The 17339-nt window shown below is 41.5% G+C and overlaps 1 protein-coding gene across 5 annotated transcripts in view; it reads right to left on the bottom strand.

Annotated features, from left to right (window-relative positions):
- Positions 1–425: 425 nt before the first annotated feature.
- Positions 426–17339, bottom strand: part of riox2 (ribosomal oxygenase 2) — a 61148-nt gene continuing 44234 nt past the window's right edge. For 4 of the 5 annotated variants that reach the window (XM_072513905.1, XM_072513903.1, XM_072513904.1 and 1 more), the window contains 2 exons: positions 15281–15385; positions 426–671 (listed from right to left, as the gene is read on the bottom strand). In XM_072513905.1, the coding sequence (XP_072370006.1) occupies positions 513–671; positions 15281–15385 (264 nt within the window). In that variant the 3' untranslated portion in view covers positions 426–512. Of the gene's footprint in view, positions 672–6276; positions 6692–15280; positions 15386–17339 lie in introns of those variants that run through there. The other variant, XM_072513906.1, reaches the window with a different exon arrangement.

Raw genomic sequence — 17339 nt, 5'->3', positions numbered from 1 at the left:
GCCCATCTCCTGGTCAACCCCCCACTACTCCCCCTGGCCCTGGCAGAAGTCCCCTGGCCAGCGGCACAACTGTCAGCAAACTATGGCAATGTTGGACACCATCCATACCCCTTTCTCCCTCAGCAGCCGCCACACCGGTTTCACAATTTTTAAAAGCACAAGTGAACCACGCCGTTTATTGTGAAAGGACATATTCTCTGTGGAGAGTGGAAAGGGTATCACCAGAGAATCATATTTTCTCTATTACATCATGGAATGCATAATAATGACACTGAAAAATCATTGAACATGTGTATCAGTTGAAACATAAATATGTAAATCTGATCAATTTTATTTCCTATACATGCCAGAAAACTTTGGGAATTTATTTTTTCCAAATACTGTACATCTTTGTAGTAATATGAATACTCCATAAATCAGACATGTTTTCAGTTCCATATTTTTATTGGAAAATAGAACAGTAAAAGGCACTCAAACAACAACGAGCCAAGTCAAATGATAGTTCGTTTTACTTAGGTTACTTCAATTAAATTTTCTGTCCACAGACACAATGCAAGATTTTCTTTAGCTTTGTCCGAGTCCAGTTTGAGGTCACTCACAGGAACAGTATCATCTGTCCAAAGTTGTTTCAGTGCTTCCAAATGGGACCAAGAAAATCTCAAGCCATGAGCCTGTATGGAGGAAGAAGAAAATTAATAATTTTGTAATAACAATTGCTACTAAATGAAGCAGCTTCTTTACCCAATGTGGTTATTAGTGTAATAAACTAAATACGATAGTTCTTATAAAATGTAAATTATGAAAGGCAATAAAATTCAGAGAAAGCAACTCTATCACCTACTGAAGGAAAGAATTTCTGTCTATCCATAATAATCAGTGTTTATGCAATAATCACATTCTAATCTTCTAAAAAAATTATTCAAAATCTCAAAATACAAATGCATTGTTAGACAAGGAAATGTGCTTGCTTTACAGATAATTAACATGTAAAGAGGCAGTTGAATGCTGTTGGGATTTAATTTCCTCTTATTAGAATGATGGCATATTTATATCATAACTAATATTAGATTAGCTATATTGATTTCTTTCAGAGAACGAAGATGGCCAAACAGCCAAAGTGATGGAAAAAATCTAAAGCACCACTGTCAGTTTGAGAATTATAGAACGTGCAGGATGCAAAACAGCATCCCATTCCCATCCACATCACTTTCTAAGATTTTGAAATGATTTTAAAGACAGCAGTAGCCTATTCATGTCCTAACGCATACAAATATGAAGGTTAAAATTAGGTGTCACTCAAAGAATGGGACTGAATGAAAATATTTAAAGTCTGGCCTAGGCACTAGCAAATTTTTGTTTGCACAATCTATTACAGGACCGTCTCCATGACCACGGCTGCGATTCTCATGGTCACCCTCTAAAATCAGGATTCGTGATGAGGTGGAGAATATGTTTGGACTATATCAGTTCAGAGTTATGTAATTTTGGATTGGCAGAGAACAATTTTTGTTCCCATTGGATTTATACAACTCAAGACACCTAATCCCTTATAATCTAGAATCTGTCCTTCAGAGGTGGGCGACCGGAGGATTAACAATTAATCTACTTGCAATAACCTGTTTACTCAAATAAATGCAATTTTATGCTACCACACTTTGATATTAAACTCCTACCGATGACACTAATGAATGTACAGTTACATAGAGACATAAAGCACAAATGAAGTTAAAATTAGGTGTCACTCAAAGAATGAATACTAAACAGTGCAATATAGAATTTACAGTGCAGCAGGAGGCCATTTGGCCCTCAGAAAGAGCACTCCACTTAAGCCCACAATTCCACCTTATCCGCGTAACCCCACCCAACCTTTTTGGACACTATGGGCAATTTATCATGGCCAATCCACCTAACCTGCACATCTTTGGACTGTGGGAGGAAACCGGAGCACCCGGAGGAAACCCACACACACACGGGGAGAACGTGCAGACTCTGACACAGACAGTGACCCAAGCCAGGAATCGAACCTGGGACCCTGGATCTGCGAAGCAACTGTGCTAACCACTGTGCTACCATGCTGCCCAATATATTATGCAAATACAATTGTCAATAATTGGAATATATATTCTTCCCTAGAAATAGGTCTAGAGATAATCTAAGCTTTATCATCTCATTCCATCTTTTGTACCAATGTTTCTTATAATGCCTTATCCCTCATATGAAGAAACAAGTTTTCTATTGCCAGATTTGCTGAGGAATCACTGCGTCTTTCCAATATCCTTGCTCTTTTTTTAATTTCTCAGGATGTGGGTGATGTTCAATTCTAAGTTAGTTTCTCAGAAACGAATTAGAATTTATAAACACAGTGGCACATAAAACATAGAAATATATAAATATTCAATGGCACTCATGCAACTTCCAGGAAACTCCTATTTATATTGGTGCGCTGGTAAGAAATTTAAACATACAAACTATTCTTGTCTAGCATAAAATATTTAATTGGCAACCATCATTTGAATCATGACTGATAATGAAATAAAATGTAATCCAATTATTTATAACAATAAAAAATTGGGGTTCAAATATTCCATCACTAGATTAATGTAGGTTTTGTAGAAGACCAAATCTGCTATTTGTAGAAGAACAAAACAGCTAACAATGCTAAATAAGGCGGTGCTTTCTTCAGAATTCCCACACTTTTATCAGCTTTTCAAACCACTTACTTTTGTCCATGTAGATCAGCAACCTTGCATGAAATTGATGCAAAAGCTTACGAAGTGAATAATTTTGACAGGGATGGAAATACCATGTGCTGGATTCTCCCCCAGCGGGATGCTCCATTTTGCTAGCATCCTGGGGGTTTCCCGACAGCGTGGGGCTGCCCCACAATGGGAAACCCCATTGACTGGCCGGCGTAATGGAGCATCCGGCCGGTGGAGTGAATTAGAAATGTGGCGCAGCGGGGCAGAGAATCCAGCCCCATTTCACCCACCAACTATCCTCAATGCATACCAGTGCAAAAGACTAGGCTGAAGTGCTTGCAAACATCTTCAACCAGAAGAGCCGAGTGTGTGATTCACCTTGGTTGCACCGGCGTTCCCTCCGAAAGCAATATCAGTCGCAATTTTAACATTCTGCAGCACCAGAATCTAGATTCTCTGGCATATCACAAGTTTGGTATTCAAAATGATGTTCATTATGGACTGATGTGCCATTATGCAATTAGGCAGGGCAATTCCAGATGTGTATACACCAAGCAGGGATGCCATCAATTACCATTTTGCTTCAGTTAAAAATGCTATGACGAATGGTCATCAGCCTGAAATGCTAATTCTGTTCCTCTCTCCACAAATATTGCCTGATCTGCCGGGTATTTCAGCATTTTGTATTCAGAATATTTTGCTTTTGTTTAAATTGGATAGCATTTAGGGCAGCACGGTGGCACAGTGGTTACCACTGCTGCCTCACGGCACCGAGGTCCCAGTTTCAATCCCGGCTCTGGTCACTGTCAGTGTGGAGTTTGCCCATTCTCCCGTGTCTGCGTGTGTTACACCCCACAACCCAAAGATGTGCAGAGTAGGTGGATTGGCCACACTAAATTGCCCCTTAATTGGAAAAAATGTATTGGGCACTCTAAATCTTTTAAAAATTGGACAGCATTGATTGTGGAACAGTTCACAGGTTTACTGGTCAGAAGCTATGTGAAGGCGTTTGGACCTTAGATGAAATAAAAAGTCTATTGGCAGATCAAGAAGGATTGGGGAATAGGTTCATGTGGAATATGTGGCTTTCAATATTGATTGGTGCGTGTTATGCAAATAAATTATTCAATCACAGGATGTGGGCATCATTGGCGAGGCCAGCATTTATTGTCTAGCTCTAATTGCTCTTGAGGTGATGGTGGAGAGCCACCTTCCTGTGTGCTGCAATCCATGTGGTGTAGGTACACTCAGTGGTGTTAGGAAGGGAATTCCAGGATTTGGGCCAGTGACAGTGAAAGAACAGCGATATAGTTATAAGTCACGATGGTACGTAGTTTGGAAGTGTTTCCATGCAATTGTTGCCCTTGTTCATCAAGATGGTAATGTTTGCAGGTTTGGAAGGTGCTGTCAAAGGAGCCTTGTTGAGCTGCTGCAGTGCAAGGTGTAGATGTTACACACTGCTGCCACTGAGTGAGTGAATGTTTAAGTTGGTGGATGGGGTATCAATCAAGTGGTCTGCTTTGTCTTGGATGGTGTTGAGTTTCTTGAACGTAGTTGAAACTGCACTCATCCAGGTAAGTAGAAAGTATTCCATCACACGCCTGACTTTCACCTTGTGGATAGACTGACTTTGAGGAATCAGGTGAGTTACTCACTGTAGAATTCCAAACAAGCTCTTTAACGACTAATCTAACACATTTAAACTTGTTTCGCCTGATAATAATAATCGCTTATTGTCACAAGTAGGCTTCAATGAAGTTACTGTGAAAAGCCCCTAGTCGCCACATTCTGGCGCCTGTTCGGGGAGGCCGGTACGGGAATTGAACCCGCGCTGCTGGCCAATTCTGCATTACAAGCCAGCTGTTTAGCCAACTGTGCTAAATCTAGTACACACAAGAAAATAATTACATTTGAATGAAAATCATGCTTAAATTATGCCCACCGGCTGAAATTCAATCTCTGTTGTCATCTTTAAAGTAGTTTTCCTTTATGAAAACATTCCGCACAAGGATGAGTGTCTAAAAAGTGCTGATATGTACCACATAATTAATTAGCAACACTGAACAGACTACTATTAACAACATTTGCGAAAGCTTAAGCAGACACACATAGTATTAACTTGTGAACATCCAGACACTTCTGTTGAACAAAGCTCACTTGCAGCCCCCAATGGCAAGACAGCAGTATGGCAGGAGCTTCAAATTCCCAAAGATTTGGGCTAAAAAAAAGGCCTGATGTTTTTGTTGATCCATCAGTATTGGCACCTATCAAGATGGCTTTATTATGAATATTCAGATAATATACAGATTGTAACAAAACAATTGCAGCAATATCAGAAGGATGATGGAACAATTGAAAAATATAACATCCTCTTCTGTACTGCCCTGTCCTTTTGTATCATCCTCTTCTGAGCTGGCCTATCCTTTTGTATCCCCTTTTCAAAGGTGGTGAATTATACTAGAGCAGCGCTTCCCAAACTGGGGTTTTGTAGGAGAGATCCAGGGGCTCTGCGATAGGTGCAACCATTTTACATTTTATAAATGCTTCCAGCTTGTCCAGTCAAAGATGGTTTTTGTACTGTGTTGGCTACTGAGAGGCACACTGATAATAGTAATAATAATCTTTATTGTCACAAGTAGGCTTACATTAACACCGTAATGAAGTTACTGTGAAAAGCCCCTAGTCGCCACATTCCGGAGCCTGTTTGGGTACACGGAGGGAGAATTCAGAATGTCCAAATTACCTAACAGCACGTCTTTTGTGACTTATGGGAGGAAACCCACGCAGACACAGGGAGAACGTGCAGACTCAGCACAGACAGTGACCCAAGCTGGGAATCGAACCAGAACCCTGGCGCTGTGAAGCAACAGTGCTAACCTTGCGCTATCGTGCCACCCAGCCAATGTACCGAGAAGCCAGCTTCTGACTAGATGATCTGGAAATAGCAGCAAAGTCGGTAATCAAAATCTCCAGCAAGTGTGGGAGTGAAGGTGGGAGGAAGTCAGGATGGGAGGGCAACGGAGCAACGGGGAGATGAAAGTCTGAGTGAGAGACACAGGGAGGTGAGAGTAGGAGTTTGTGTGAGAGGGAGGTGAAGTATGAGTGTGTCTGAGAGACACTGGGAGGTGAGAGTGTGTTTGTGTGAGAGGAGTTGGGGGGGTTGTTTGTGCATATGAGAGGGAAAGGTGAGGGTGTGAAAGAGAAAGAGAGATAAGTGTGTGTATGTTTGTGTGTGAGATGACGTGGAAGTCTATTTCTGTGTGAGGAGAGAAGTGTGAAGAGAGTGAGTGTGTATGTTTGCGTGAGAGAGATGGGAGTGTGTGTGAAAGAGGGGCGAGTGTGTGGGAGAGGGATGAGTATGTATGCTTGTGAGAGGGGGAGAGGTAGGAGTGTGTATATGTGTGAGAGAGAGGTGACTGTGTGTATGTGTGCGCGCAAGAGAGAGAGAAGCTAACATGTGTGCATGTGGAGAGATATAAGAATTCTGCTCTTCAACAGCACTCCTATCATTAAACAAATTTGTGAGCAAAATAAGCAGCACCACTCCTCCCAATAAAAATGACAAAAAGGTCAGTACTTCGTTCAATAAGACAACATTTTAATTATAATACATGTATACATAAGAAATAGAAAATACTTCTATTAATTGGTTTTGGTATGTTTGTACAAACTGCGCAAAGCAATCATTTCTTTGTGGTTTAAATCTTCAACTAATAAGATTGTTTCTCAGGGGTTCTGTCAGTATTCTTGGGAGGTCAAAAGGGTTCCGTGGCTGGAAAAGTTTGGGAAACTTTGTGTGGAGCATCGTATGAGCCCAAGCATCAAATTTCAGCAGGTTATTTCACCGTGGGCTGCAATTGCCCAAGGCTTGTAAAGTGTACATGCAACACCCTCCTGCATCCACTTTCCTTTGTAAGTCACTTGATGGCAATCAGGAACTGCGCGCTGGTAGACTTCTGTTTTATTTAGCACCAGCACCAAGATCAACCTGGCTGAAATTAGCAAGTAGGTACACAAATCACCAAAAGATAATACAGGGTACAAGTAATTAAAGTTCATCTTAAAGGGCATGGAACATCAAGGGAATCATAGAATCCTTACAGTGCAGAAGGAGATCCTTCAGCCCATCAAGTCTACACTGACCCTCTGAAAGAGAACCTCAGCTAGGCAATTCCCCCACCCAATCCCCCTAACCCCACCTAACCTGCACATCCCTGGACATAAGGGGCAATTTTATCATGGCTAATCCATCTGATCAGCACATCTTTGGACTGTGGAAGGTAACCGGAGCACCCAGAGAATTCCCCAAGCAGATAGATGGAGAAAATGCAAACTCCACACAGTCACCTACTGTCGAATTGAACCAGAGTCCCTCGCACTGTGAGACAGCAGTGCTAACCACTGTGCCGGAAAGAAGCTATGTCGAAGTTGCGCAGAACTTTGCTCAGACCCCATCTAGAATTCTGTATTCAGTTTGAGACACTAGATTACAGAAAGGATATATTGAGTTTGGAGAGAGTACAATGCAGTTTTACGAAAATGGTACCAGGGCTAAAGGGTTAAACTATGATGGAAGGCGCATAAACCTGGTTTGTATTCTGTTCAGTCTATGCACTTTGGAACTGATTTAAACAAGGTGTTAATGAATGGATTTAAGAGGGTACATGCCGAGAAACTTTGCTCTGGTAGGAGAATCCAGAACAAGGAGGCACAATCTTAAAAATAGCGATAGATCATTGAAGAGTGACATCTAGAAGCACTTTTCAACACAAAGGGTAGCAAAATTCTGGGAAACACTCTCCAAAAGGCTGTGAATACTGGAACACTTGAAAATTTCAAGACTGAGATTGACAGATTTTTGTTAAGTAAGGGTATATAGCAATATGGAACAATGAATGGCAGGTATATAGAGCGGAGGTATAAATCAGCCATGACCTAACAGAATGGTTGAACAGGCTCAATGAACTGAATGGCCTACTCCTGTTCCTATGTTCATTATGGGTTGTTTGACTTTGTATCTTGGCTGGACACAACCATTAAACCATAATCAACACACTTTTACTTTAAAGAGAACTCTCATCACAACTCCTTCAAAACTTTTGAATCATTAAAAAATTGTATCTTCCCTGTAAAAGTGTGAGAAAAACAACACTAGAGAGGAAAGACAGCTTAGAGTATGTGGCCCAAACATGCACAAAGCACAAGTAACAAACTGAATGAATTGCAGGCACAAATTTAACTTAGAGGGTGCGATATGATAGCCATTACTGGAAAATGGCACAAGATGGCCATGAATGGGAAAATGATTATACCAGGTTATAAGATCTACAAGGAGGATAGGAATCTCGTTGGGGGGGGGGGTAATGCTTAAAAAACAGCTCTATGTGTGATGATATAAACAGGTAGGCAGTGGATACTTTATGGAGAGAATGTAGAAAGAGAAAAGCATTTAAAATGATAGTGGGAGTTTTCACAGGCCCTCTTGCAGCAGCCATGAAGTGGCACAATGTTTAAATGCAGAGATTAGATAAACATGGGTTTAATGTGGGATTTTAATTTACATATTGATTTGGATAAGTAAACAAGCTCAAGTCAGAAATTTAGCAACTTTCATGAGAATATTCATCTTAGTTCTCTGCAAAATGTGTTCCAGGACCAACAACTGAGTTAGAGAATATCTAGTTTTTGTTTCTTTAAGAACATAAGAACTAGGAGCAGGAGTGGGCAATTCAGCCGCTCGAGCCTGCTCCGCCATTCAATATCATGGCTGATCTCCTCTTAGCCTCAACTCCATATTCCTGCCCGTTCTCCGTAACCCTTCAACCCATTACTAATTAAAAATCTGTCTATCTCCTCCATAAATTTACTCACTGTCCCAGATGCTCCGTACTCTGAATTGCAGATTCGCGACCCTTTGAGAAGTGATTTCTCCTCATTTGTTTTAAATTTGCTACCCCTTATCCTTAAACTGTGACCTCTCATTCTAGATTGCACAAGAGGAAGCATCCACTCTATCTCTACTTTGTCAATAACTTTTATTATCTTATATACACCTCAATTAAATCTCCTCTCATTCTTCTAAACGCAAGAGAGAACAGGCCTAAAACGTTCAATCTCTCTTCATAAGACAAACCCCTCATCTCTGGAATCAATCTAGTGTACCTCCTCGGAGCTGTCTGTCATGCAACTACACCCCTCCTCAAATAAGGGAACCATAACTATTCACAGTATACCAGGTGCGGTCTCACCAATCCTTGTACAGTTGCAGTAACACTTTTCTACTTTTAAACTCTATTCCTTTAGCTATAAAGCCCAAAAGTCCATTTGCCTTCCTTATTACCTGCATGTTAGTTTCGAAAAATGAAATGAAATGAAAATCACTTATTGTCACAAGTAGGTTTCAAATGAAGTTACTGTGAAAAGCCCCTAGTCGCCACTGTTCGGGGAGGCTGGTACAGGAATTGAACCGTGCTGCTGGCCTGCCTTGGTCTGCTTTCAAAGCCAGCGATTTAGCCCTGTGCTAAACCAGCACCAGTTTTCTGCGACTCATTCGCAAGGACACCCTGAGTTTCTCTCCATTTAGATAATAAGTTGCCTTTCTATTTTTCTGACTAAAATAGATAACTTCACACTTATCAGTGTTAAACTTCATCTGCCAAATTTTGGCCCATTCACCTAACCTATCTATATCCATTTGCAATGTCTTTTTTCCTCATTGCAACTTACTGTCCCACCTATTAGTATTATCTGCAAATTTGGCGATAGTATCTTGTATCCCTACAACCAAGTCCTTAATATACGGACCTAACCCTGTGGCATCCCACTCGTTACATCTTGCCAACCCAGTAAAAGATCTATTTATCCTGAGTCTCTGCATTGTGAAAGTTAGCCAGTATTCTATTCAAGCTAAGAAATTACCCATAATCCCATGGGATCTTACCTTGTGTATTAACCTTTTGTGTGGCACCTTATCAAATGTGTTATGGAAATCCAGATGCACTATATCTACAGGATCCCATTATCCACTTGGTTTTATGAAGGGTAAATCGTGTTTCACTAATTTGCTAGAGTTCAACAAGCCATGATGACTCTAATGCAGGCATTTTCAAACTGGGGGTCGCGACCTGCGTGTGGGTCGTGGGCAGGTGTCGGGAGGGTCGTGGAGCCATCCTTCGCGGCGTTCCTGATAGTGGGAATTCAGGCGCAACGACTTTTAAAAATGCCGGCTCTGAGCAGCGTTAAATACGATGGCAGCGGCCCGCTTTAAAAATGCAGGCGAGCTGCACATGTGTCCCCGCTCATCAGTGCGCATGCCCAGAGCCCAGAGAGAAACACTGCCTCCCCCTGACGTCAGCGCGTTGACCGAGGAGAGGATTTTCAATCCAGTCTTCCTCCATACTTGAGTATGCTCAATGGCTGAGCCTGCAGAACTTTCTTTGATAGTGAATTTTAGAGAATAAAAAGATTCACAATACTTTGAGTTAAGTAATTCCTCCTCATCTAGGTCTAAAATTGTCGCATTGCAATTTGCAGACTACATCCCCGGTCTGTAAACCACCCATCTGAGGAAAACATTCTGCATCCGCTCTGTAGAGTCCCGAGAGAATAATGCCTGCTTCAATGAGGTCAGTTCTCATTCTTCCCTACTCTAGACTATAGAATATAAGCCGAGGCTCACCTCTCGCATTAAAAGTAAGAGAAAATGGTGGGTTGTGAATGTCGGCTGGCGTGGGTCGCGAAGAATGACCAGTTGTTAAAGATGGGTCTCCGGGGACAAAAGTTTGAAATATGCTGCTCTAATGGATTGTGTTTTGACTTTCTAAATGTCCGGTTATTTCTTCCTTAATAATGGATTCTAACAATTTCCCAACAACAGATGATAAACTAATTGGTCTATAGTTTCCTACTTTCTACCTCCCTCCCATTTTGAATAAAGGTGTAAAATCCACTGAAACCTTGCCCGCATTCAGGGAATATTAAATTTGGAGGGTGCAACATGATAGCCATTGGAAAATGGCGCAAGAGGGCCATGAATGGAAAAATAACCAATGGATCCACTATCTCTGCTGTGTAGCCATCTAAGATGGCCACCTGCAAAGGACCATGGGAATTGTGGCCAACCCAGGACTCAGACAGATACAAAGCCTATGTGTATCTGAAACACAGGTAACCAGACCTGATCAAAATCCCCGCTCGTTATCATTTTAATGGCCCATTTTTCCAGGACAATAGAACTCCAATCAAGCAACCGGTATAGCCACAGACTGATCGGGGCCACGCCCGTTACTCAGAAAGCTCAACTGCCAAGGTCACTGACCGCTAATGACCTGCCTAGCCACCAAGGCACCCGCCCCTTTATTGGCCAAAATCAAAGACAGTGATCAGAGCCCTGTCGAACTATTGGGTCCAAGGTTAAGGACCGCCCCAAAGAGCGTGAAATCCCAGAGGGATAAAAGAGGACACAGCCATGTGTTCTGTCTCTTTTGGATCCGGCCTGTGCCAACCCAATCGTAGCAGGAACAGCCAGCCAAGTTCAAGACCACGATCGCTACCTGACGGATGATCCCAGCACAGACAGAGCCACTTTCTTAGAACCGGCCAAGTGAAATCCAGATAAAGGCCGTATCCATTTGCACAGTGCCGGTCGCCCTGAAGTTAAGTATAGGTTATTGTAGCTGATAGGTGTAGTTTAACTCGTAGTAGATATTGTGTTTGCATGTCGAGATAACTCTTGTATATGTAAATAAACCATCTTTTGAACTAACTAACTGGTTGTGTGGTCATTTGATCGATATAAGAGAAGGGTTGTGGTTCACCAACATTATTATAGAGCAACAGCTGCCACTTCCTTGAAGCCCTTAGGATGTAGGCTATAGGCCCTAGGGGCCTGTCTGCGGTCAATCCAAATAGTTTGTTTGGTACTTTTTCCCCATCGATGATGGTTATTCTAATTTCCTCCCTTTCTATTAGCTCTGCATGACCTGTTACTATTGGGATGGTACTAGTGTCCTCCACCGTGAAAACGGAGGCAAATATTGATTTACCGTCTCCACCATTTTTGTGTTCCCCACTATTAACTCCCCGGTCTCATCCGCCAAGGGACCAACATTCACTTTTATGTACTTCACAGGATGTGGGCATCGCTGGCAAGGTCGGCATTTACTGCACAAGTCTAATCTCCCTTGAGACAACGGAGTGGTTTGCTACACCATTTTAGAGAGCAATTAAGAGTCAACCTCATTGTTGCAGGTCTGGAGTCAAATAGAGGCCAGATCGGGCAAGGTGAGCAGATAGATTCCCTTCCTACTTCCTAAAATGACATTAACAAAGCAGATGGATTGTTACAACAATACGATAATTTCATGGTCACCATTACTGTTACTAGCATTATTATTTCAGATTTATTAATTTAACTGAATTTATATACCTCAGTTGTCAAGGTGGGATTTGAGCTCATATCAGTCCAGTGACATAACCATTATGCTACCATACTGAGTAGACAGGGCAAATTTGTTCATGTGTAAAACAGCAGGATATCAGTTGGGGGTGTCCAAAGAAGAATTGAATGTAATACAGAACTAATTTATTCGCCTGAGGGGCAAGAGGTATACTGGCCCAAAAATGCAAACATGAATGACTAAAGAGGTAAGTAACAATATGAAATCAAAAGTAACACAGATCCTGGTGAATGTGAATGATAAATAAAGAACAACAAAGGGTGACAGCACAGATAGTAAGGACTACAAAAAGAGTATGGAAAGAAACGCACAGAGATTTCAAAATCAGCACACAACAATTAGAATTAAGAGTAATTTGAGCTCCTGAACAACTAGCAATGACGATTTTAAAAATGAAAAACATTAAATGGTGTACATATTAAACAATTACCGTGTATCAGTATTTACAGTTGAGGAAGAGGCTAGCTTGCCAGACATTCCAAGGACATTAAGAGTCAGGGACAGGGACATGTCAATAGTAAAGTAAACAAATTAACAGAAAATCATGGCAAAAGTACAATAAACCCTCAGGATGAGATGCTTTTAATCCGAGCATGTTAAAGGAAATAGTTGAGAACATTGCAGTTGTCCTAACTATGATCTTATAATAATAATAACCTTTTATTGTCACAAGTATGAAGTTACTGTGAAAAGCCCCTAGTCGCCACATTCCGGCGCCTGTTCAAGTAAGCTGGTACAGGAATTGAACCCGCGCTGCTGGCCTTGTTCTGCATCACAAACCAGTTGTCCAGCCCACTGAGCTAAACCAGCCCGCTTCCAAAGTTCTGTCGATTCAAGAATGTTTCTTTAGATTTCTAGGAATGTCAGTCTGCTATATAAAAAAGGTGAGAGGGGAAATAAGAGTATTTTTAGGCCAGATAGCCTAACATCTGTTGTTGGGAAATTACTGGTCTATACTTTAGCATGAAGTGACTGGATATCTTGAAAACATTCCGCTGATCAAAGACAGCCAACATGGATTTGTACAGCGTAAAATTCAATTGAACTTTTGAAGAGGTAACTCCAAGTGGTGGATGGGTTGTTCATATGGACTTCCAGAAAGCAGTCAATAAAGTCCCACCAAAGGAACTGCAGTGAAAGCGAAAGCTCATGTGCTGAAGAAAATTAGTGACCAGGTTAAGGGATTGGTTGAACAGTGGGAGACAGTAAGTAGGGATAATGGACAGATAGGATGCAGCTAGTGACTCCACACAAGGATATGTGCCAGAGCCACAACTTTTCACTGCATTGATTCATGCAATGATGGAATAGTGAGCCACATATCCAAGCCTGTCCATGGCATAAAGATAGGTGGCACCTAGTGTAGTGCATTCAGTTCTTGACACTATGAACAGAAATTTTAATCAGGAGTCGGGGACCAGACATCTGGGCGAGTGCCAGGTCCTGACCAACCAGCATGCTTCAGACATGCTGATAGTTAACTGATTTATTGATTCATTGATGTCTTTAGGTACTAATTGAGTGCAGAGCTAAAGAATGGAATTATTCAAAATGCCATGACTGAAAAGATAGTCATTGTTCTAGATAATGAATCAATTATTGAACTTTTGGGTCTTGTCTGTAGAAATTCAGACATTGTTTCAACAAATGTTTCATAAAATGAATAGACCATTGTATTTCAGTGCATGTAGTAATAGGAATGTATTAAATAATTAGAGTTACAGCAAGGTTGATGGCTAGCAGTGGATTGAGAAGCCTAGTCTCATAAGGCAACACACATAGACACTGAATTATTGCTGATGGATACCAGTCATTCTTAAGTAATGGCCAATGTTTAATTAAGAAATTGTCCTCTAAGTAACAGACATCGGTTTGAACAAATCAGGAGGTCTCAGCTGAGAATGAGAAACCAATGAGAGTAAATGAGGGACTAGACCATAGATAAGGATTCCCTTAAAAGTAAGACCTCATGGTCAAGGACCCGTTCTCGAGTTCCTGCCTTCCAGAATTCTTGAATTACCCTATTAATTTAGCTTTAAAAAGTGATTTATTTGTGCTTTTATGATTAATGATTTCCTTTGCCATGTATTTGACCAACTCATGTATTGTTTGATATTTTGTTTCTACGTTTTGATTTAGTTCATATGCAAGTGTATTAAAGTTAATAATTAGCAATAGTTGTATTTTGGACACCTCCAATCAACCAAACAAACGACTCTTATTAGAAGATAAAATAAGAGATCCTATACATGCCCACTGTAGTTTTCAATGCTTCAAACAGTTAAATGCCAGGGAGCAAGCTCGCCGTCCAATCAGGACCACGGATGAGATCTAAATACTGGAAGGCCAATAGGAGGCCCTCCAGCACGGAGAAATTGGTAGCCCTGCCTTCTGAGGTGGGACCTGCTGATATGAGGATACATAGTGACAGACCAAGGCAGGCAGGTTAATTTTATTTCCTGTGAGTGCCACAGCTACTTGGCCATATTCTGAGGGAAATTCTTCGAAAGATTGGCCAGCGGCTGTAGCTGTAGCCCAGCAACCATTATGGAGAGTCTCTCATTTGATCTATCCTGTGCCCGCCATAAAGGCCTGGAACCACATGGGCTGCCCTTATTGCCAACTGGAAATAGTGATCCAACCCTGGCCTGGCCTCTTTCAAAATAACTTGGAGTCATGGTCATTGCAGGGAACAATACAGAGGTCAGTGGTGCAAAATTATATGCCCACCCAACTCCAAGCTGGACCCCCGACCCATTTTAAAAGTCCAGCCCACACCTGAGGAACAATACAGCATTGGCCTTGGAGGAAGCGCAGCACAGGTGTGCCAGACTCTGAAAGTTAAATTCTGTGTAGATTACATAAACTAGGGTTGTATTTCCTGAAATTTAGATTAAGGGTGATCTATTTGAAGTTTTCAAGATACTTTGGAGAACTGATAGCTTTTTTTTCTCTCTGAACTATTCCAAGGCTTGAGGGCTAAATGTTCCACTGATGTTCCCATATTTCTGTTATTGGATTCAATATCCTTAAATCATGCTGGTCTTTCCTCCTTCCCAAGTTGAAATACATGGGAGTCCAAGTAAATTTTACCATATTAATAGAAAATAAAAGTATTCTCACCTGAAAACTTTCTTCTTCTTCATTGTCCTCAGCCCCCATCATGTGGTTTTCTCTGCTATTTTTCAGAGAATGATATACATACACCATCATTTCTCGAGATTCATCCTGCAAAAACATTATAATAACCTAAAAGTATGTACAATTACAATTCGACCCAACCAATCCACATCAATTTCCATCTCGAAGGGAGCCTCGGAGATCCTCGAGACGCCATTTCTCGCTACACTGGGGAGTTCCGGCAAGTGGGGCTATGTGCAGCCTTCGGCCGTGTGTTCCCCACTGAGACCCCTTATATCCATGTGTTTCTCAGCGCTGCGAGCACCGGGAAGCATGCGGCTAAACGGCTCGCTATGGGACTTTGTTCCCAATTAGTTGAATCGCGCCCCAAGTCATTTTCATATTTGCACCTCAGACTCAAACTAATGTTATTGGACTTACCTCAGCCGGTCTGACAGCATCTGTGGAGAAAGTAGGGAGCGAACGTTTCGAGTCTGGATGACTCTTTGTTAAAGCATCCGCAGTATGCTTTTATAAAACTAATTTTACATATCTTTGTGCAAGGGTTTAAGTAAATTCACTGCTACATCTCATTTTTCTTATTTGATCAGCAAAATATCGCAGTATTTCATTCACTTCTTTATGGCCTTATCCCATTTAGCTGCTGTTTTTGTCTACTAGGGTCGACCCACAAATAACTTTGCTTTCCCCATCATTCAATTTTCTCCCCAAGGTTCATTATTCCCATCATTCAATTTTCTCCCCGAGGTTCATTATTAACTTTTATTTTTTGCCATTAGTTACTCAATAAATGTTTCCTGAAATCTCTTATTGACTGAACCGTCAAAGACTCAAAAGGACAAGTTAACATTAGGGGAGTAAAGATTCTTACGAGTTTAAACACCCACACAAATTACACCCCTCAAGCTTGTTCTGCCTTTCAATGAGATCATGGCAGGTCTATGACACAACACCTTATTCCATAAGATGGAATAAGAACATAAGAACTAGGAGCAGGAGTAGGCCATCTGGCCCTTCGAGGAGCATGCTCCGCCATTCAATGAGATCATGGCTGATCTTTTGTGGACTCAGCTCCACTCTCCCGCCCGAACACCATAAACCTTTATTCTTCAAAAAAATATCTATCTTTATCTTGAAAACATTTAATGGAGGAGCCTCAACTGCTTCACTGGACAGGGAATTCCATAGATTCACAACCCTTTGGGTGAAGAAGTTCCTCCTAAACTCAGTCCTAAATCTACTTCCCCTTATTTTGAGGCTATGCCCCCTAGTTCTGCTTTCACCCGCCAGTGGAAACAACATCTCTGCATCTATCCTATCTATTCCCATCATAATTTTATATGTTTTAAGATCCCCCCCCGCATCCTTCTAAATTCCAACAACTACAGTCCCAGTCTACTCAACCTCTCCTCGTAATCCAACCCCCTCAACTATGGGATTAACCTAGTGAATCTCCTCTGCACAGCCTCCAGTGCCAGTACGTCCTTTCTCAGGTAAGGAGACCAAAACTGAACACAATGCTCCAGATGTGGCCTCACTGGCACCTTATACAATTGCAGTATAACCTCCCTCGACGTAAACGCCATCCTTCTAGCAATGAAAGACAAAACTCCATTTGCCTTCTTAATCACCTGTTGCACCTGTAAACCAACTATTTGTGACTCATGCACCAGGACATCAGGTCCCTCTGCACAGCAACATGTTTTAATATTTTATCATTTAAATAATGATCCCTTTTGCTGTTATTCCTACCAAAATGGATAACCTCACATTTGTCAACATTGTATTCCATCTGCCAGACCCTAGCCCATTCACTTAACCTATCCAAATCCCTCTGCAGACTTCCAGTAGCCTCTGCACTTTTTGCTTTACGACTCATCTTAGTGTCGTCTGCAAACTTGGCCACTTTGCACTTGGTCCCCAACTCCAAATCATCTATGTAAATTGTGAACAATTGTGGGCCCAACACTGAGCCCTGAGGGACACCATTAGCTACTGATTGCCAACCAGAGAAACACCCATTAATCCATACTCTTTGCTT

This window comes from Scyliorhinus torazame, chromosome 8, assembly GCF_047496885.1.
Source record: "Scyliorhinus torazame isolate Kashiwa2021f chromosome 8, sScyTor2.1, whole genome shotgun sequence".
Lineage (NCBI taxonomy): Eukaryota > Metazoa > Chordata > Chondrichthyes > Carcharhiniformes > Scyliorhinidae > Scyliorhinus > Scyliorhinus torazame.
The sequence above is the reverse complement of the archived record's forward strand: the minus strand, read 5'-3'. Positions and strand labels throughout refer to the sequence as shown.